General features: G+C 43.8%; 1 protein-coding gene across 3 annotated transcripts in view; it reads right to left on the bottom strand.

Moving 5' to 3' along the window:
• PDGFA (platelet derived growth factor subunit A) overlaps positions 1-23,715 on the bottom strand; it is a 108,796-nt gene that overhangs the window by 47,189 nt on the left and 37,892 nt on the right. For all 3 annotated transcript variants that reach the window (XM_040356777.1, XM_040356776.1, XM_040356778.1), the window contains exon 4: positions 18,840-19,027. In XM_040356777.1, the coding sequence (XP_040212711.1) occupies positions 18,840-19,027 (188 nt within the window). The remainder of the gene's footprint in view (positions 1-18,839; positions 19,028-23,715) is intronic.

Genomic DNA, 23,715 nt, shown 5'->3' with positions numbered 1-23,715 from the left:
AACGCATATCTCCTCTATACGTGTATCCTGTGTTGTTAATAATATATTCATAATTATGCAAATGATAATGGCTGCTATATTTATGCAAAAAAGGTGGCGACCGAAATGGCAGGATATAAAATCTGTCATGTTACCCCTGTCATTGATTAATAAGGCGAGAATGCTTCCAATTGTTGAATAGCATACATTTACGTCATATATCCATAAGGCTGTCAACAGAAGTATTACAATATACTTTGTTCTTCATCTTGCAGAAGTTCCTGGAAACAGGATACGATAAGCTGCGGAGGCAGCCAGAGAAAAGGGCTGTGGTCAGCGCCCTAATCGCTGACTTTGGCGGCCAACACGACCACAATGTAATTGTGAAGAAGTGGTCTGACCTGAAGAGGCGCCAAATGGATGAGGTCAGACGTCTTCGGGCTAAATATCATCCAGGTAAGTTATTGTTGACAGTTATGTTTTTTTTTTAAAAAGTGTATTTTGTGCGTGAACTCGAAAGAGAGAGGAGCCGGCCTGCAGGAGTTGGGAGGCCTCCCCCAGAGGCAATCTGCCACCTTTCTCCATGCCCCGGTTGGCAATGGCGGGTGTGAGGGGGTCCTCCCAACCCAACCTCGCATAGCACACCCACCAGGGGCGGGGCTGAGACCACCAAACTCAATTCACAGGTAGCCGAGAGCGGGATCCGAACCCCTAGCTGCAGAGGTGAATCACTTGTCAGTGCAGTGGCAATCGCGTGGAGCCACCGCAGCTCCTTTGGTGACAGTTATGTAAGGTCATATGTAATTCATGTAAGGTCAGATGTTGTTAACCAAGATGCCATGTTGTGCTAACATATATCACCACCAGCCAAGGTATTCATAGTACTGTTGAAAAAAGACATGGGACAGCAGACAGGAACACAGAAGTTATGTGGGAACATAATTTTCCCATTGCTTTGCATGGGACTTTAAAGAAAAACCCCGACCATGGCAAGTGGGGGTGGGTAAGGTTTAAACCACCTATCCTATGTTTGTGGCTGACATATAAGTAACCTGTGTGCCAAGTTTCATATAAATATCTTTAGCCGTTTGTACGTGATGCTGGAACATACATACATACATACATACATACATACATACATTTATGCACAAACACACACGTTGAGTTTTATATATATAGATTACCACTAAATTCCTGTGTTAGGAGTGGGGTTGTTATAGTAATCCCGTGTGCTCCATCAGGCCCTTTTTTTAACATGAGATGGTCTGAACAAAACAAAGTAGACAAAAACAGCTCATTTTAACATGGTTGCATCCCAGCTCACGCTCAGTCCCCTGTAGTGCCCACAAGACCCTTTAATATAACATTGTCCCATTGGTTAACTGTCTATATAAATCAATTTGTATTCATATACAATACAGCAGAGTACACAGAATTTGCATACGTCATTAGAAAACATTTTTATAATATATGAACATTGTGTTATTATAGGAGCTCCAATGCCAGTTGTCCGCGCCAAGCGCAGAAGGCGCCAGGCCGATGAGGAGGAGGAGGAGGATGCGGCAGAGGAGGATGCGGCAGAGGAGGAGATGCATGAGGAGGAGCAGCCAGGGCCCTCCCACTCCCCAACCCCAGCTCCTGTTGAGGAGCAAGCTGAGGAGCTTCCCCCCCCCACCACCCCAACTTCTCAAGCAGAAGAGCAGGAGGAAGAGAGCGGTCCTGTGAGCCTCATTCAGGAAGGTAAATATGTGCACAATGATTAATAACATTTCAACAACAAAATGTAGATATAAAAATGGACAACATATAAAGCGCACCTGTCAGATTGTAGAACCATAATATGGTATTGATGCTAGAAGTATACAGGTAGTGCATAATTATTAGGCAAGTTGTATTTTTTGAGCATTCATTTTATTATTGAACAACAACCATGTTCTCAATGAACCCCAAAAACTCATTAATATCAAAGCTGAATTTTTTTGGAAGTAGTTTTTAGTTTGTTTTTAGTGTTAGTTATTTTCGGGGGATATCTGTGTGTGCAGGTGACTACTATTACTGTGCAGAATTATTAGGCAACTTAACCAAAAAATAAATAGATAGCCATTTCAATGATTTATTTTTAACAGTGAAACCAATATAACATCTCAACATTCACAAATACACATTTCTGACATTTAAAAACAAAACAAAAACAAATCAGTGACCAATATAGCCACCTTTCTTTGCAAGGACACTCAAAAGCCTGACATCCATGGATTCTGTCAGTGTTTTGATCTGTTCACCATCAACATTGCGTGCAGCAGCAACCACAGCCTCCCAGACACTGTTCAGAGAGGTGTACTGTTTTCCCTCCTTGTAAATCCCACATTTGATGATGGACCACAGGTTCTCAATGGGGTTCAGATCAGGTGAACAAGGAGGCCATGTCATTACTTTTTTTTATTTAATACCCTTTCTTGCCAGCCACGCTGTGGAGTACTTTGACACGTGTGATGGAGCATTGTCCTGCATGAAAATCATGTTTTTCTTGAAGGATGGTGACTTTTTCCTGTACCACTGCTTGAAGAAGGTCTCTTCCATAATCTGGCAGTAGGACTGGGAGTTGAGCTTGACTCCATCCTCAATCCGAAAAGGCCCCACAAGCTCATCTTTGATGATACCAGCCCAAACCAGTACTCCACCACCACCTTGCTGGCGTCTGAGTTGGACTGGAGCTCCCTGCCCTTTACCAATCCAGCCACGGGCTCTTCCATCTGGCCCATCAAGACTCACTCTCATTTCAGCAGTCCATAAAACCTTAGAAAAATCTTTCTTGAGATATTTATTGGCACAGTCTTGACGTTGCAGCTTGTGTGTCTTGTTCAGTGGTCATCGTCTTTCAGCCTTTCTTACCTTGGCCATGTCTCTGGGTATTGCACACCTTGTGCTTTTGGGCACCCCAGTGATGTTGCAGCTCTGAAATATGGCCAATCTTGTGGCAAGTGGCATCTTGGCAGCTGCACGCTTAACTTTTCTCAGTTCATGGGCAGTTATTTTGCACCTTTGTTTTTCCACACGCTTCTTTTGTTTGATGATCACGCTTCAGAAGCTTTGCAACTTTAAGAGTGCTGCATCCCTCTGCTAGATATCTCTCTATTTTGGACTTTTCAGAGTCTGTCAAATCCTTCTTTTGGCCAATTTTGCCAAAGAAAAGGAAATTGACTAATAATTATGCACACCTGATATAGAGTGTTGATGTCATTAGACCACACACCTTCTCATTACAGAGATGTACATTACCTAATATGCCTAATCTGTAGTAGGCTTTCGAGCCTATACAGCTTGGAGTAAGACAACATGCATAAAGAGGATGATGTGGTCCAAATACTCATTTGCCTAATAATTCTGCACTCCCGGGATGTGTTAGACACATAACAAGTGTATACACATGATAATGATTGATTAATAAGCAAAAAAAAATATTTATTTATTTGGTAACGTTATTTGAAATCCAAATGTTTTTTTATTATATCCTAAAAGCATCAAGAGATATGAGGAGGCAAAATAGACTCATCGAAAAGACGCACCAGAAGATCCTTCAGAACCAGCGGAAGATGAGCTACCTCACCCAACAAAATGCTCTGCTAGAGCAGCAGCTATCGGGTCAGATTGCGGAAATGCACCGCATTCAGAAACGGATTGAGAGCTATATTTAAATTTATTTTTGTATTAAAAAAACTTATTTTTTGGAAATGTTTCATTTCTTTTTGAGATAGAGTTGTAGGTTTTTCAACACATCTAACTTCACATCAAACAAATCAACATCAACACATTTAACTTCATAATAAGCAAAAACATTTTATACTATTATTTTATTTAACATTAACCTAGGACAAACTAAAGCACACGACACAGACACGACGAACACAAAATAAACTGTTGAAAAATGAACATAACAAAAGCAACAATATATATATATATATATACAAAGAGAGAGAGAGGGAGAGCAAGAAAGAGAGAGAATGCAGATGAGCTCTTGCAGTCAGCCCAATGGTTGCAGTATAAATGCCGCAAAACAGGGTTTAACATAAGGTTCATTGTTATAGTTACACTTGCTGTTTAGATCCGGTCTGGTAGTCCGGTCTGGTAGCTTGTAGCGGAGGCTGTTGGTGGATCCGCTGTGCCAGAAAGGTCATGAAGCTTTACTCAGCATGGAGGCAGCAGCAGGAGTATTAAAATATAATATAACTAGACAATTTATTTCCTGAGGAAAATGCGAGTGGGAATGCTGAATAGCTTAATTGGTGAGCCCCTTGCCAAAGACATTCACCATAACCACTACACTATCTTTAGGACACACAGCTTCTTTCTCTATCTGCAAAGTATAGAGTATGCTGACTTCCTGGTCGCCCCTCCCCCCTCAATAGGTTTCCCCTCCCCCCCAGGTCAGTGAGGAGGAATATTGCACTGAGGTCAGGAAAGTTATTTATGGAAAGAAATAACATTACAAACGCTTTTAATTCACAGATCTAATACATGATTTAAGCCTCCAAACAAAGCTTAATAAATCCTCAAACGTACATGCAATTGATACAACGACTACACCGTTTGAAATACGCGGCCCTTGTAAACGCATCGATATGAAATTTATGTAGATAAACTTAAAAATGTGGCCATGTCTGCGATTTAGAAAAGAGCGTCTTTGTGAGTTCTGCAGCAACATTTTTTAGATAATTTCACATGAGAGTCTATGAGACATAATTTCTGGCTGTTGCTCCAATAATTAAAACTAAAATACGTATCGCAGAATTGGTCACATTGCCATAAACCAGACAAGCATAGCTACGTTTTGATATAAAAATTGTGTATGAAAAGTAGATCTTGTGGGCGTGAGACCAATTTGTTTCCCCTTTTTGTAAAGATATTTTTAATTACAAAGATCTCCAATGTTAAGGTCACATGACAGACTCTAAATCCCCTCCATAGGATTACATTATAACCTATTGCATTTTTGTGAAAAATTCGCAAAACGTAAATTGCGTTTTCACCAAAAAATTGTAAACGATAACGATCTGAAAAGTCATAGCCGGATAGCTAAATATTTTGTGACCGCTTTAAAGTTTTTTCAGTGTCTGTAAGTGAAAGTATGAAGTAGCTGAAACTTTTGGCATGGCATGTGAATTCAAAGGGGAAAAGGATGTTCTCATTGACTTCAATGTTTAAAAAAAGGGTCTAAAAGCTTAAAATGTATAAAAGTGTAAAAAGTAGAAAAAAACTTGAAGAAGTCCCATCATTAGCTGAACGAGACGAACATTTTTACAGTTGAATGGTCTCAATAGCTGAAAGTATGCCGAAGTTACGCAGAACCAAAAAACGTAAGGAATAATAAGATTACTAAATTTACGGATATCAATACTGGAAATGTTTATTAAAGCATTCACACTAATTAAGATTAATACATTTACGGGTATCCATACTAGGAATGCTTATTAAAGCATTCCCACTAAGTATCACACAGGCATGATTTACAAGCAGTAGTGGTAATAGTAATACATAGCATAAAAACACTTGGGGAATACTTTACAGCATCAGTAGTGGTCATAGTAGTCAATAGTGTACCAAAAAATTGGGACACAGGTGTCTTGACTGAGCTGTAATAGTAGTAGTAGACATTGACAATACAGTGTCAAATCACTCGGGCAAGAGGTGCCATGATGAACAGCAGTCTTAATAAGAGTATATAGGGTGTGAAATAACTGCTGACATAGGTGTCTTGACTGGGCAGCAGCAGCAGAAGCAGCAGTAGTATTAACAGTAGTAGTTGATACAGAGTCATATCACATGGGCAGGAGGTGCCATGATGAACAGCAGTAGGAATAAGAGTATATAGAGTGTTAAACAACTGCTGACATAGGTGTATTGACTGGGCGGCAGCAGCAGCTGAAGCAGCAGTAGTAGTATTAACAGTAGTAGTTGATACAGAGTCATATCACATGGGCAGGAGTTGCCATGATGTACAGCAGTCTTAATAAGAGTATATAGAGTGTGAAATAACTGCTGACATAGGTGTATTGACTGGGCGGCAGCAGCAGCAGCAGAAGCAGCAGTAGTAGTATTAACAGTAGTAGTTGATACAGAGTCATATCACATGGGCAGGAGGTGCCATGATGAACAGCAGTAGGAATAAGAGTATATAGAGTGTTAAACAACTGCTGACATAGGTGTATTGACTGGGCGGCAGCAGCAGCTGAAGCAGCAGTAGTAGTATTAACAGTAGTAGTTGATACAGAGTCATATCACATGGGCAGGAGTTGCCATGATGTACAGCAGTCTTAATAAGAGTATATAGAGTGTGAAATAACTGCTGACATAGGTGTATTGACTGGGCGGCAGCAGCAGCAGCAGAAGCAGCAGTAGTAGTATTAACAGTAGTAGTTGATACAGAGTCCTATCACATGGGCAGGAGTTGCCATGATGTACAGCAGTCTTAATAAGAGTATATAGAGTGTGAAATAACTGCTGACATAGGTGTATTGACTGGGCGGCAGCAGCAGCAGCAGAAGCAGCAGTAGTAGTATTAACAGTAGTAGTTGATACAGAGTCATATCACATGGGCAGGAGGTGCCATGATGAACAGCAGTAGGAATAAGAGTATATAGAGTGTTAAACAACTGCTGACATAGGTGTATTGACTGGGCGGCAGCAGCAGCTGAAGCAGCAGTAGTAGTATTAACAGTAGTAGTTGATACAGAGTCATATCACATGGGCAGGAGTTGCCATGATGTACAGCAGTCTTAATAAGAGTATATAGAGTGTGAAATAACTGCTGACATAGGTGTATTGACTGGGCGGCAGCAGCAGCAGCAGAAGCAGCAGTAGTAGTATTAACAGTAGTAGTTGATACAGAGTCATATCACATGGGCAGGAGGTGCCATGATGAACAGCAGTAGGAATAAGAGTATATAGAGTGTTAAACAACTGCTGACATAGGTGTATTGACTGGGCGGCAGCAGCAGCTGAAGCAGCAGCAGTAGTAGTATTAACAGTAGTAGTTGATACAGAGTCATATCACATGGGCAGGAGTTGCCATGATGTACAGCAGTCTTAATAAGAGTATATAGGGTGTGAAATAACTGCTGACATAATTGTCTTGACTGATCCAAAGGAGTCATGGGAGAAAATCATGTGGTCAGATGAGACTATAATATAATTTTTGGATCATAATTTCACTAACCGTGTTCGGAGGAAGAATAATGATGAGTACCATGCCAAGAACGCCATCCCTAATGTGAAGCATGGGGGTGGTAGCATCATGCTTTGGTGGTGTTTTTCTGCACATGGGACAGGGTGACTGCACTGTATTAAGGAGAGGATGACCGGGGCCATGTATTGCAAGATTTTGGGCAACAACCTCCTTCCCTGAGTTAGAGCTTTGAAGATGGGTCGAGGCTGGGTCTTCCAACATGAGAATGACCCAAAGCACACAGCCAGGATAACCAAGGATTGGCTCTGTAAGGAGCATATCAAGGTTCTGGCGTGGCCTAGCCAGTCTCCAGACCTAAACCCAATAGAGAATCTTTGGAGGGAGCTCAAACTCCGTGTTTCTCAGCGATAGCCCAGAAACATGACTGATGTAGAGAAGATCTGTGTGCAGGAGTGGGCCAAAATCCCTCCTCCAGTGTGTGCAAAGCTGGTGTAAAACTACAAGAAATGTTTGACCGCTGTAATTGCAAAGAAAGCCTACTGTACCAAATATTAACATTGATTTTCTCTGATGTTGAAATAGTTATATTCAGCACTGTAAATACATCAGGTCCGGGGCTTCATCAGGGAATGCATGGCAAGGGACCCTTCAGCGCCCTGAACCGACGACGGGTGCCAGAAAGTCACCGCCGATCCAGGACTCATTCATCTTTATGAATGTGAGTCTGTCCACGGAGTCTGTGGACAGACGGGTCCTCTTGTCCGTGACCACCCCACCTGCCGCGCTGAATGTCCGCTCAGATAGTACGCTGGGGGGGGGCAAGACAATAACTCCAGCGCATACTGAGCGAGCTCGCGGCAGGTGTCCAATCTGGCAACCCAGTACTCCATGGGGTCGTCGGTGCTCATACTGTCAGAAGCACCGACGGACGCCATGTAGTCTGCCACCATGTGGGCCAGCCGCTGGTGGTGACTGCTGCTGCTGCTGCTGGTGGTGGTACTGGGTCGCTCGGTTTGGAAGAACATCCTCATCTCTTCCATTAGGTCCCCTGCTCGGCTGCAGCTGGGTGCAGCCACCTGCTGGGTGAGATGAGGGGGGACAACTGGAGGCCGGGGAGTTGCCTGCTCCAACCGTCTGACAATGGCTGCCTGCAGTTCCTCCATCCGGTGCTGCCTCCGGCTGGCTGGGATGAACTGCTCCAGTTTCCCCTTGCACCTGGGATCCAAAAGGGTGGCCATCCAGAAATCATCCCTCGTCTTGATGGTCTTAACCCGGGGGTCCCTCCTGAGGCATCTCAGCATGTGGGCAGCCATGGGGAAGAGCACAGCCCGCTGTGACTCCTCAATGCTGGCCAGGTGAATGAGGTGCGACTCTTCATCCCTGAGGCGCTGCTGGTCAAACTCAGACATGCCCAACCCCCGGACTATCGGTGCCCCCAACACCGGCTCTCCCTCCTGACCAGGCCCTGACTCCGGGACGACACCAGCAACCACCTCCTCCTCCTCTTCATCATCATCCTCCTCCTCCTCCTCCTCCTCGTCCTGGCCCTGGTCTCGGTGGAGCATTGCTGACTCCTCCTGCTCCACCAAGGCACTCTCCCCAGCCTCGAGCAGGCGATCTAGTGTCCTCTCCAGCATGAACAGTATTGGCAGCACGCTATTGAGGCCAATTTGCTCACTGCTGACCATCTTGGTCGCCTGCTCGAAGGAGGACAACACTTGGCAGACCTGGTTTATCTGCCCCCACTGCGCACAGGCGATGAAAGGGAGTTGTGGTGAAGCCCTCTCAGTGCCTAGTTCCATCAGGTACTCCCTCACCGCCCTTTGCTGCTCCCACAACCTCTTCAGCATGTGGAGGGTGGAGTTCCACCGCGTCACACTGTCCACAATCAGCCTGTGAAGGGGCAGATTGTACTTCCGCTGCAATTTGGACAGGGACGCGGTAGCGGTTGGGGAGCGCCTGAAGTGGCTGGCAATCCTACGCGCCTTTGCCACAATGTCACTCAACCCTGGATAAGTGCGCAGGAACTTCTGCACCACCAGGTTGAGGACATGTGCCAGACAGGGCACGTGCGTCAGACTGCCAGCATGGAGGGCGGCGAGTAGGTTGCTGCCGTTATCGCAGACAACCATACCTGGCTGGAGCCTTCGGGGTGTCAGCCACTTCTGGACCTGAGCTTGAAGTGCTTTCAGCACTTCTTCTCCAGTGTGTCTCCGGTCCCCTAAACTAACAAGCTGGAGCACGGCCTGACAGCGCACGTGCCCCACACTTGAGTAGCTACGGGGGCGCTTGCTGGGAGGCTCAGCAGCTGCGGAGACAGTGGCTTGAGGGAGACCAGCAGTTCTCCCCTGGACACCCCGGGGCGGCACCACAAGATCGGTTGCCGACGATCCCTCACCGACGCCTCGGAGGGAAACCCAATGGGCCGTGAAGCTGATGTAGCGTCCCTGCCCATGCCTGCTGGTCCAGCCATCCATTGTCAGATGAACCCTGTCGCTGACAGCGTGATCCAGCGACAGGGTTACATTCTGCACAATGTGCTGGTGTAGGGCAGGGACACCAGTCCTGGCAAAGAAATGGCGGCTGGGGACACGCCATTGGGGTTGGGCCTGCTCCAACATCTGCCTGAAGGGGTTGCTGTCAACTATGTTGAAGGGCAGCAGATGTTGGGCAATAACCCTTGCCAGGAGCCCATTGAGGGAACGCACACGTCGGTCTCCAGGGGGGAAGGGAGTGGTGCGGTCAAAGGCGTCTGAAATCGACGCCTGGCGCCGGACGGCAGTGCGGGACACAGACGTGGAGGGTGCTGTGGAAGTAGAGGTCTGGCTGCCGGTACCAGTACCTCTACTAGAGGGAGCGGGGGGGCATGACCTGCTGGAAACAGATGAAGATGTGGCAGGGGCTGCTGTACCCTGCTCACTTGTGGTGGTGGCGCTGCTACCACCACCACGCTTCATCTCGTCATACAACGCCCAGTGGTTTATCCTCAGGTGCTGGTTCAGGGCTGTGGTACCCACCCGAGCCAAACACTTCCCTCTCTTCACCCTCACTTTACAAATCCGGCAGATGGCCACGGTAGGGTTGTCTGCCACCAGGGTAAAGAAATTCCAGACAGGTGACTTCAGCACCGCCCTCCTGTCAGATGGGGTGACGCTTACTTGCACCTGCTGGGACTCGGTGCGCACAGGTGGAGCTGCCTGCTGCTGCTGCTGCTCCTCCTCCTGACACCTCCTGCTGCCATCACCAGTGGAGACCCTGACGATGGTCTCCCTGGTGGTGACCTGGCGCACCGTTTCACCAGGGTGCCTACCTTCCCCGTCGTCACTGACGTAGTGAGCCGACGCGTCAGATGGCAACCATGATGGGTCACCCTCTTCGCCCCCAGAGATGTCAGACCAAGGGCTGAGATGTGTTGGTCTGAGGGAACCACGTGACATGGAGCCTCTAGCCTGGCTCCGCTGTCCCCTCACCCACGCCTGGGTCTGACTATGTGCTGCTGTTTCCTGCACCAAAACAGCAGCACCAGTTTGAAGGGATGTCTCTGGGATACTGCCAGCAGGTATCCCATCCTCCTCATCCATCCCTTCAAAAAGGTCCTGACCATCAGGACAGAGCTGGAGGTCTGCCTGATGCATGGCCTCCCCCAAGAGATCCCTCTCACTGTCGCTGTCGAACAGTAAGATGCTGGACTCTTGGGGGCTGGGGGGGGGTAGTACAGGCACCGGTGTAATGGTGGTACTACTGTGAGTCGGGACCGACGACTCAGTGGCACTGCTGTGCCCCATGTAGTCCACCACTACTTGAGCCTGAGATGGCAATATCGGGCGGCTGCCCGATGGGAAGAACTCCCGGATCAGGCGTACTCCCCTTGCACCCGATCCTCTACCACTAGTAGGGGCACGAGAGGTACCCCGTGCTGGCAGCGATCCAGCACTGGGAGTAACTCCCCTACCCCTGCTGCCACGGCCACGGATGCCGCTCATTATTGCTAATATGTGTGTGGGGGGGGTAAACTTTATTGGGGGGGGTAAATGTGAACAAAATGTGTTTTTGTGTATTTTTTACAAGACAGGCACGCAGACAAAGACGTACACAGACAGCTACTAAACTATAAGAAAAGTAGTACACCAGACAAGGACTACAAAATTAAAGAAAAAAAAAAAAGCACTAAACAAACACTAACTTTTTTTTTTTTTTTTTTTTTTTAAACACAAAACACAGACACTAAACACACACTAAGCTAAGCTAGATGAAATAAATGTACACTAACAGTGTGTACACTTACTACACAAAATTTAACTAAACTGAACACAAAACTTAGCTTTTATAAAAGCTCTTTAGGGAAAACTAAACAAAATGTGAACTGAGATGCCTATCAAATATCACTGAACAGCGAACCTGCAAGATCTAACAGTAACACAAGATGAACAAAACTTAGCTTTTAGAAAAGCTCTTTTATAAAGCTCAGCAAAATGTGTTCTGAAATCTCTTGCAAATATAACTGAACAGCGAGGATTGCAGGATCAAACAGTAACACAAATGAAAAAAACAGCACAAAACAGCACAAAACGTAGCTTTGAAAAAAGCTCTTGGGTCTATTGCTTTGAAAAAAGCAGTTGATATACTGGAAAAGATCCACTGGAATCACTAAATAGCAATGCTGGTGATGATCTAAATCAATCAAGAACAAAGACACAGGAAACCAGGAACACAGAAACAGCCTCCACACTCTATAGCCAGCTTCTGAATCTGCAATGAAATGGTGCTGGGAGTGAGCTTATATAATGTCCATGCAGGCAGGTTCCTATTGGTTGTTAACCTGTGACGAGTGTGGAAGGAGAACTCTGATTGGCTCTGATGCAAAAGGGCGGAGCAAATAATCGCGCAATATTCCTATTGCCGAATATTCGCATTGCGAATATTCGGCAATATAAAATGATCGCTTCAGCTACTCGGCCCAATGGCTCTAATCATACCAGCAATGCTTTCAGACGTCTATGGAGATCACTAGGATGTGATCTGTTTTAAAAATGAAACTGTAAAAATCGCTCTGATGCGGAAGATCGGGGCGAGGAAAATAATCGCGCGATATTGCGTTTGCCGAATAATCGCATTGCGATCTTTCTGGAAAATTCAATGAACGCTTCAGCTACTCGGCCCAGGGTCTCTAATGATACCAGCAATGCTTTTAGACGTCGATGGAGATATCTAGGATGTGATCTGATTAAAAAAAAAAATTGTAAAAAATCGAATATTCGGAATTGCGAATATTCACCGCGAATTTCGAAATATAGCGCGATTTCTCGAATATGCTATATTCGAGTCGAATATTCGCAATGCGAATATTCGTGAGCAACACTAATCAGGAGTGATGTGATGGAAAACATGTGCAAACAGTGAGACCATATATGAAGCGCTGAAATAAGGGCATCGGTGTCAAGGCAATGATTAGTAAAAAGTCAATTTTACTGCCATGAAAACATTAAAAGGTAACACAACATTCCTCCGTTGCCAAGATAGAAATCAGCATTACTCCGCAGTTGAAATGGAGAAATAACAATCAGAAAGCTAAGCAGTGGATAATACCTTTGAGTAGCATGCAGGACGCCAGATGACAGGGAGGCGTGCTGCAAAGGATGAAACTCACGTTGGATCGCTGTGCTCTGCTCACAGTGGCAAAGAGGGGGAGAAACTCAACCAGATGGAGGTGGTGAGGTGACCAAATATAGCTGATGACAGCCAGAAGCTATCGTTGATGGATCCCCGATGCACAGTACGGGTGCGCTCCCGTGTAAGCTGAAGCTTCCTGGGCGTGACGTCAAAACGATACCAGGAAGTAACACCTGAAACGAGGCTTGGAGCCGGGGGTGGAAATTGGCTCGCGCCGACCAATGTGGGAGCTCCGCTGGAAGCTTGGACTGACAGCTGCAGGGGACAGCTTAGCTGAGGATGGTTGGATGGAGGAAGGTGGAAGAAGTGTCCCCTTTAGTCGACAAAACAGCCCTGGCCCCTTGCGGCATGGATATCACTAGAACTCTTAAAGTATACTGCGGTATCTGTCACCAAGCTGTCAGTACAGATCTTTAAAGTCCTGTAAGTTACAAGGTGGGGCCTTCATGGTTAAGATTTGTTTTTACAGCACATCCCACAGATGCTCAATGGATTTTCATCTGGAAAATTTGGAGGCCAAGTCAATACCTCCAATCGTATGTTCCTCAAACCATTCTTCAGTGTGGCAGGGTGCATAATCCTGCTAAAAGACTTTGCTGCCATCAGGGAATTTCCATGAAGGAGTGCACTTGGTCAGCAAAAAGGGATAGGTAGGTGGTACGTGTCAAAGTAACATCCACATAAATGGCAGGACCCAAGGTTTACCAGGAGAACATTGCCAAAGGCATCACACTGTCCTCGCCGTCTTGTCTTCTTCTCACAGTGCATCCTCGTGTCATCTCTTCCCCGGGCAAGCAACACACATAGACCCGGCCATCCACATGATGTAAAATAAATTGTCATTAATCAGACCAGGTCACCTTCTTCCATCGCTCCATTGTCCAGTTCTAATTTTGACTTGCCCGTTGTAGGCTGTGGACACAGCTCAGATTAGGCATTGACCAGACTGCGGCTACGAACCCCATACACAACAAACTGTGATGCCCATGTTTTCTGCTTTCAACGCATCAACTACATAGACAACGTTTACTTGCTGCCCAATATATCCCACTGTCTTTCAGATACCATCGTAATGAGATATTCAATGTTATTCAATGAACCAGTCAGTGATCTTTTATATGATACCATATATATCTATAATAGGTGAGGGGCGCTACATACAATTATAGTGCTAGATTATATAGTGATAAGAGATGCACTCTTATATCACTATATAATCTAGCACTATGATTGTATGTAGCGCCCCTCACCTATTATCACATTTATGAAAATTTTAGCATCCTGTATTTTTTAGGGAGCAGCTCCACCCATTTACTTAAGTAATTAATTATTCACTTAGTTTAATCAATTGGCGCGAGAACTTTTCCTTTTCCGTATATATCTATAGATATATATGTCTCTATATATCTCTCTCTCTACACATACACCACACACATATATACATACATACATACATACATGCATGCACTTCCCTAACCTGTGTTTGAAAAATTACATAGGAAGTTGTTCTTGTGTAAACCAATACCCATTTTATTGGCCCTTTAAATTTCCTAATTCCCTTGCTGCTTCCAAGGAGAGTAGCAGTCATTTATAATGAAGCTGGTTTAGTTATTTAAAGTTACTCAGCTCTCTGTAATTAGACTTTAGCGGGAAGAGTGTTTGCCAACTTGAAGTGAAATATTTAGACAGATGCCCTTGTCTGGTCGCCCAGCGTTATCATTTATCTTCTGGTGTTCCTAAATGCCTACCAACCAGCTTTTAAAGACATGATCTCCGTATTTTATCCCATTGAAAGAAAATGCCTCTGTTTTATTAAAAAGGAAGTATTTATAAAACCTAGACAGGGTACAAACAGTGAAAACATTCCATAACGTGTAACACTTTCCACCACATCCTGTGTGACCCTCCCGTACAATTTGCTAAATGACGCCACACAAAGCCATCCAAGCACTGAGACCAGATTTAGAAAATGCTGCTTGTCAACTGCAAAAAGCCCCTACAAAGTAGCCAGGCGCTGCGGTATAACGTACACTGTGCTCTATTGTCTACGCAGGGAGGTGAAGGGGTGAGCTTCCAGTTTTATGCATAACGCTCCTTCTCCTAACATCCATGCTGACCTTCTGTCCTCTGACTGTTCTAGGATAAATTGGTGGGTGCTTGTTCCATTTTCACATATCCGTTCCACACACACAGAGTGGTAGATATGAGAGAGGGCTATTTATCAAGTTGGTGGACGTTTTCCAAGCGTTTTTAGTTTTTTTTTTACTCCAAAGCGTCTGGCAAAACATATTATCCAGTAATAAATAATCAGTAACCATGCCCACGTTTTGCTTTTGACTGTGATGATTCACAGAAAAGCCAACAATCCACATCTCCGTTTTCAACAAATTATCACTGCAAAAGGTGTGTGTGCTTCTGTGTGTCCAGGACCACACTGGCCATTGCAAACTGCTGGTTGACTTCAACAAAACCACACAGACCCACCCAAATCCAACAATAGTAAATGGGGTTTTAAATGTCACATTTAAAAAAGTTGACTTAGGCCTCGTACACACAACCGTTTTCCTCGACAGAATCCATCAAGAAACTTGGTGGCAGAGCTTTTTTGCAGAGGAAAACGGTTGTGTGTATGCTTTTCATCGAGAAAACTGTCGAGGAACTCGACGAGGAAAAAAGAGAACAAGTTCTCTTTTTCCTCAACGGAAGTCTCAATTTCCTCGTCGTGTTCCTCGTCGGTCTGCTTTTTGACGAGAAACACATTTGTGTGTATGCTTAGAAACCCACGCATGCTCAGAATAAAGTATGAGACGGGAGCGCACCTTTGGAAAAAGTATCGTTCGTAATGGAGATAGCACTGTCACGCTGTAACAGACTGAAAAGTGCAAATGGTCTCTTACCAAACTTTTACTTAACACGCAGTAACATGAGATTAGCAAAAGCAGCCCCAAGGGTTGTGCCAGTGGAATCGTACTTCCCCTGCCATCGTATGTGTTGTACGTCACCGCGTTTGAGAACGACGAGATTTGGTCTTGACAGTGTGTACGCAAAGAAAGCTTGTCAAGTTTCTCGACAAGCCTAACAAGGAACTCGTCGAGGAAAACAATGTTTTCGTGTTGGTGTGTACGAGGCCTAACATTTAAAAAAGTTGACTTACAGTGTACTGTCGCCATTATTTTACTAAAGCTGAACTCCAAAGATCGCCATCAATATGTTAATATACATAATATACAATATATACAGGGCTATTTTTCAGGTGGAACTCCGTTCCACCACCTCTGGCTCAGACCCTTGGGCATAACCTGGTTTAGAATGGCGTGGCCAAGTATAAAAAGGGCAGAGATGATTTTCTTGAGGCCAACTCTGGCCAAATCCAAGTCAACAAACTTAACTTTTGTAAGTTCTTTCCATCTATAATAGTAAAAACATACTTTTCTTCTGCTACTCCCTACATATAACTGCTTAGACATAGCCAATCTGCAAATCAGTTGTTGAGATACTAAAGATACCAGCAAGCTTAGTGTGCCTCCAGTTTCCATCTCTAATCCTGTGCGTACCTTTTCTATAAACATCTACATTTTCCATCAATACTTTGTACTCTTCGTGGACTTTTTAATAATGCAGTCCAAAAAATGAAACCTGATAAGTTAATATGAAGTATTGCACTTTGCACTTCGCACTTCTTTACAAAAATAGTCTGTTTTTCTGTTTCGGAGCACAGGAAAATTAAAATACAGGACAGACAACATCAGGACATTCCATACTCCCAATACAGTGTCCCCATTCCCAGCTCTCCTCTTCTGCATTGTACAGTATGTGCATGGCTGATTTCTTGTCCACTGTCTACATATCTGCATATCTCGCTTCCTGTCTACACACGGGACAGAAGTCATCTCCTGATACCACCTCCTGTACACTTCTTCCTGTATGTGTGTGCCCTTCCTTATCTGGACAGGAAGTCATTTATATCATCCTAAAAGGTAGTCAATATATAAAGATCTTTACTGAAAGCACAAAACCAAGAGGGCCCAGTTACACTGGAATATCATATAGATGATAGGCGTTAACACACATTAAAGCAGAAGTAAACCCATCCATAAAACAGTTTTCGCCATGTGCACATGATCAGAATTTCCGATGAAAAAAGTCAGATGGACTTTTTTAATTGGAAATTCCGATCGGGTGTGGGCCCCATCTGACTTTTTTCCATCAGTGTTTAGAAATAGAACATGTTTTATTTTTTTCCGATGGAAAAAAACCGATAGGAAATTCCTATCGTCTGTGTGCAACTCCGACTGAGAAAAAACCCATTCAAGCTCAGAATCAAGTTGACTCATGCTCGGAAGCATTGAACTTAATTTTTGTCGGCTCGTCGTAGTGTTTTACATCACTGCGTTTTGGACAGTCGGAATTTAGTCTGACAGTGTGTATGCAAGACTGATGGAAGTCAGCTTCATCGAAATTCCGACGGAAAATTCCATTGGAATTTGTTCTATCGGAAATTCCGATCGTGTGTACGTGGCATAACACTCCCATTGGTTGTGCTCTCAACCATACTGTCAAACCATCCAATGGCTAGTGTCATAACTGATCACATGTGCAGCATCATGGCAGTTGTAGATTAAACAGAGGCAAAGATGGCAGCTTCCTTGGCTGAAAACGATAGGAGGGTTTACTTTACATTACACTTTAATCAACATAAGGAACAAAGCAGCCTCAGTTGCAAACTAACATGTTACCAATGTTAATGTTACCAAAAATAGCATGTTACTCAATGTTACCAATAGCTAAAAAATATGCTAAATTAAAATGTAGGTACAATTATCCAGCAAGAGACTTATACAATATACTAAAGGCAACATTCACGTAGAGAGGTTCTAGTACAATACTTATACACAAATGAAGAACAAGGATGAATGTCTCCAACATACTTTGGTTACTGCTGCTATCATGCTTTGTACACACGATCGGAATTTCCAATTGAAAAAAGACAGACAGACTTTTTCCATCGGATATTCCGATCGTGTGTAGCCCCATCTGAGTTTTTTCATCGGATATTCAGAGGAATTCCGTCGGAGTTTAGATATAGAACATGTTCTATTTTACACCGATGGAATTCCGTTGGAAAGCCCGATTGTGTGTACAAGCCATTAGTGCTCTGCGTAGCTGACTATAGTGCCATCACATCCTGCATTCTAATGGCCTCTGTTTTGTAAGTTCTACCTAAAAATCTCTAAATAAACACCTTTAAAAAAAGGAGGTATAGACATTAGCAATCCCTTCTGTCCCATCCAGCGATAGAGAGATACATTTTACCAGAATGAGTGTCTTCAACATGAAAAACTCTACACAGACACCAAAAGTATATGAACCAAATCCCCCATTGTTCAGATTACCAAATGTGCAGCAACACTCGGCCGCTCAGGGTAAACTCTCAGCTGACCTTTCAGTACTCACAGTGATGTCAACAATCTACTTCCTTTCCAGCCATGGCTATACATACATCTACTGCATATGTATCTAAAGTCTAGGCAACATAAAACCAAGATGCCCATCCAAAACATATTTTACAAAAGAAAGGCATACCCTGCGTGGTTCATTAAATGGCACAAACAACTCTGGCATCTACCGGTAACCTGGATTTTACTAAAAGACAGCAATTTTTTGTTATCAAAAAGCAAAGTTCTCATTAATATGGGCCAATGGTGTCACAGCTTGGGACATCTGGGACTCACTGCTTCCCCTATTACACCAAAACTTCCTCAAATAAATAGAGATTACATCTTAGCATCAACCAGATCAATTAAATGTGACATATCAAAACACAGAAAGAAGCCACAAAAAGGCCCAGTATTACTCACGCAACCGGCACCTATGACAGCATTCTCAGCAAGGGTCATAAACTTTTTTGCCAGCCTATTAGATATACAGCTTTGTTTCAACACTTCAATATTAATATGCATGCTGCATATAAGATAATTAACTTTAAGGCCATGGCCTTGAGGTTTACCTTGACTGTCCGGTGGTGTATCCTTGATGGCTGGCATTTAACACTGCTAGTATTGCAGCAGCCTGTGCAACGTTTCACCTCCACACAGGGCGGCCATATCAGAAAGTTTGCAGATGTTGGGTCTATTTGGCTACGAGGTATCTCGTATATAACAGTCCTTGTTTTGCACGCCGCAGCGACAGCTTCCTCTATGAAAAGAAAAGACCACAAATAAATAATCCCTTCATAAACAGCAAATATACATTTAGAGAGCAATCGTTTAGAACCCTGGGCTAATTTATGAAAATGGATAAAACACAACATCTCAGAATTTATAATGTTCTTTACCGACACCCTTTGGTTAACTTCTGCTATTGTTGGTTGATTTTAACATTGGGTCTGAGCATGCGTATTTGCACTTTGTACAAAAGTTGGTTGGCTTGCTGTACACACGGTCAGACAAGGCACCATCAGACTTTTGTTGCCGAAAAGTTGGTCCATTTGCAGACCCAACTTTTTGTCGGATGAAACCTGAAATAGTTGGTCCGATGGAGCGTACACACGGTCGGTCAATTAAGAAAACTTGCAGATTTTGAAGTTGGTTGGCAAAAAGTGTGACCGTGTGTATGGGACTTAAGACTGGAATGGCATTAAAGTTCATGTGCGTGTAAAGGCATGTGTCCCAATAATTTTGACAATAATGTGTGTTTTGCCATTATACCATTTAGTTTGGAATTTTTTGAATCCATGAGTGTGCAATGTAACACTGCGTGAAAACCAATGTGCTTCATTGATGAAAATATCACAACTGGAAACCAAGGGTCAACACTGTTTTTTTTTTTCCCACAGACACCTTTACAAATGAATTCCACAAGGCAGAATATTAATAAAAACAACAGACCGCATTTACTTAGAGCTTTAACCCCCGCACACACTTCATGCACCAGTCAAGATCGTGAGTCATCAGAACACCTGCCAGCTATCCCAGTCATACAATTTGTCACCAACGTCTTACTAAATATATTCTGAATGAGTGTGAAAGTACAATCTATGTCCTCTGTGAGAAGTGCTCGAGCGCTGAAAAATGAGGTGTAGTTAGCACAAAAAATGATTTATAGCCTGCAGAGATAAACTGAAGCTTCCTGAGCAGGAACCTATTATTTGTATTACGTTTCAAATATGGATACATGTTTATCTTGACAACAGTGTATGAGACCGGTTAGCTTTAAAGGTTAGCTCACCTTCAGAATGAATCTCCGCAGCAGTTACACTTACAATAGATGCCAATAATAATGTGCAAACTCATTTATCTAAAAAATGAGTTTTTCCCTGGGTTCCGTTATACAGCTTTTTCAGTCTTTTCAAAAGATGTGCCCCTAAAACCACATTTCTGGGTTTCTACGGGTTTATGAGCGTGTACACAAAATAATTGTGGAACATTGTAGTTTAATCAACCGTCACTGTAGTTCTCGAACTACATATCCCACAATTTCATGTGATGACCTAATAACCCAATAAGATGGGCCATAAATGTAACAACATTTGTTTTAAACACATCCATTCAAGTTTATTTTTAGGACAGTGCAAGTACATTGGCCACAACTTTTAAAACAATACATTGCAAGAGATAGAAAGACAGAAAAGTGACGGCAGAAAAAGACTGAATAGTCCATCAAATCTGCCCATTTTATATATTTATTTTTTGGGTATTTTTTTTTTTGTGGGGGGGGTTCTTTTTCATTAACCACATTGTCTGACTTTAGATCTATGTTTATCCCAAGCATGTTTTAAGCCATTTACTGTTGACTGTCTCACTACCTCTGTTGGTAGTTTATTCCAATCAACTACTTTTTCAGAAAAATAATGCTTTCTACGATTCTTTTTGAACTTCCCTTTAGTTAGTTTGAGGTCATGTCCCTGTGTTTTTTATTTTGGTTTCATATTGAAAAGACTGCCTTCCTGAACCTTATTCACCCCCTTGATGTATTTAAAGGTTTCAATCATGTCTCCCCTTTCCTGTCTTTCCTCCAGACCGTATTAAGTTCCTGAAGTCGCTCTTGATGTTTAATCTCCCAGACCTTTTTACAATTTTTGTTACCAGACTTGTTCTAGCTTATCCATATCTTTGTGTAAAAGAGGTCTTCAGAACTGGACACAGTATTCTAAATGAGGTCTCACCAAAGATCCATATAGGAGACTCAGGACCTCCTTCCTGCCAGATACAAGTGGCAGTTTTGAGTGCTGAAAAAATGTTGTCAACTGATTTATCATTTGCTTAGGCAAATATAATGCCCTATACAAGTTTTATTATGAGGGCGCATTGACCCTTTATCCTTTAGGCCACTTTCACACAGAGGCGTTGGCATTAAAGCGCCGCTATTTTAAGCGGCTCTTTAACGTCGTTTTTTGCGGGGGTATTCGGCTACTAGCGGGGCGCTTTTTAACCTCTGATAGCAGCCGAAAAAGGGTTAAAACCACCCGCAAAGTGCTACTGCAGCGGTGCTTTGCCGGCGGTACGACCACGCTGCCCATTCATTTTAATGGGCAGGAGCGGTGGAGTGGCGGTATACACACCGCTCCTTCATTGCTCCAAAGATGCTGCTAGCAGGACTTTTTTTAGCATCCTGCCAGCGCACTGCTCCAGTGTGAGGAGTGTGGGGAGCGGCTCTTTCAGGGCGCTTTGCAGGCGCTATTTTTAGCGTTATAGTGCCTGCAAAGCATCTCAGTGTGAAAGGGGTCTTAACCACTTGACCACCAGGCACGTAAACCCACTTAATAACCAGACCAATTTTCAGCTTTCGGTGATCTCACAATTTGAATGACAATTACTTAGTCATACAACATTGTACCCAAATTAAATTTTCGTCCTGTTTTTAACACAAATAGAGCTTTCTTTTGGTGGTATTTAATCACCGTTGGGTTTTTTATTTTTTGCGCTATAAGAGAAAAAAGACAAAAAATTCTGTAAAAAAAAATGAATTTTTCTTTGTTTCTGTTATAAAATTTCGTATTTTTTCTTCATTCTTTTGCATAATGTGAAAGATGAAGTTAAGCCGAGTAAATAAATACCCAACATGTCACCCTTCAAAATTGCACACGCTTGTGGAATGGCGCCAAACTTCGCTACTTAAAAATCCCCATAGGTGACGTTGCAGGGTATTGCAGGGTATTGTGGGGTATTGCAGAGTATTGTGGGGTATTGCAGAGTAGTGTGGGGTATTGCAGAGTATTGTGGGGTATTGCAGAGTATTGTGGGGTATTGCAGAGTATTGCACAGTAGAGTAGTATTTGTTTGGGGCAGGGATGGCTGAGCAGGGATGGATGGCTGGATCTGTGACTGCATTTGTCACAGATCTAGCCCACAGCACTCGTGCTGCATCCGCTCTCTCCCCTCTCCTCTCACACTGTACCGTTCGGTACAGAGAGGGGAGGGAGGAACCGGCGTCATCACATGACGCCGGTTTGTTTACAAGTGATCGCTCCGTCATTGAACGGAGCGATCATGTGGTAAACCGCCGCTATCAGCGGCGATTTACCGTGATCCGTGATGCACGGGGCCGGAGGACCCGGCGGTCATGGACATTCCCGTGTGCGCGCCCCATGGGGCGCGCGGGAGCGCGATTCTGGAAAGACATCCATGGACGTCCACCCAGTGTTAAGCGACCGCCTTGTAGACGTATATCGTCTATAGGGCGGTGAGCAAGTGGTTAATGTCATTAGGTGGCAACTGCACCAAAGATGTTGAAATTGGGATTTTTTTTTTTTTTTACATCAGCTTGTGCGTAGATTCATATATCTGAATGTAGCAATGGGACTTCACTGACTCGTTGGGGTTGATTTACTGAAGACAAATAGATTGTGCACTTTGCAGTGCAGTTGCACTCTGGAAGTACAGTTGCTCCAGAGCTGAGTAAATGAGCAGAAGTTCTGCTGACTTTCCATCATCCAATCATGAGCAAGTAAAAATGCAGTTTTTTTATTCTCCTTGCACTTGATTGGGTATTCTTTGCCAAGTGAAGCTTTACCCTATTTACTAAGATTAGGAGCAACTGCACTTGCAGAGGGCTGCGCAGTCTATTTGCCTTCAGCAAATCAACCCCACAAACTTTGGTTCTTAAAGCATTTCTATTACTGATCTTGACATTATGAAAAGGCAGTATGTACGTTTTCAGGGACACAGTTTATTTTTAACTTGTCTTCAGTACTGAAAGCTATGCACAGAAAACCCACTGCACCCTGAGCCACAAACTAGCTAAAAATAAACATCCATGACGTATAACCTATTACTAACAGTTAATGGACCCTAACACTTCATGGACCAATATTGCAAAAATAAGATTCTATACACTTCATATTTGTGGGAGTTAGTACAATTTATTTATTAATTTTTTGTCCAGTGAAGCCTCGTACACAGGACCGAGTTTCTCGGCAAAAACCAGCAAGAAACTTGCTGGGAGATATTTTTTTGCCGAGGAAACCGGTCGTGTGTACATTTTCGTCGAGGAAACTGTTGAGAAACTCGACGAGCCAAAAAGAGAGCAAGTTCTCTATTTCCTCGACGGGAATGGAGAAACTTGCCTTGTCGAGTTCCTCGACATCCTGACAAGGAACTCGACGAGGAAAACCATGTGTTTCGCTCGTCGAGTTTCTCTGTCGTGTGTACGAGGCCTGAGGCCCAATGTACACTGCTGCTGTTAAACGGACATTCAGAGGCAGTTGGATGCCTTTTTCAACTGTCCCTGGCCGCCGAAGATTTCCACGTTTCAGACACCAAACGCGGCTAAACGCAGTACCGGCGTTTAGCCGCGTTTGCGTTTATAGGCGTTTTTCATTTTTGCCCATTCATTTTTTTTAGAAAAGCTTCTAAACACAATCGTGGCAAAGTGCTGCTAAACGC

Source organism: Rana temporaria, chromosome 6, assembly GCF_905171775.1.
Source record: "Rana temporaria chromosome 6, aRanTem1.1, whole genome shotgun sequence".
Classification (NCBI taxonomy): domain Eukaryota; kingdom Metazoa; phylum Chordata; class Amphibia; order Anura; family Ranidae; genus Rana; species Rana temporaria.
This window is presented reverse-complemented; position numbering and strand designations above follow the sequence as displayed.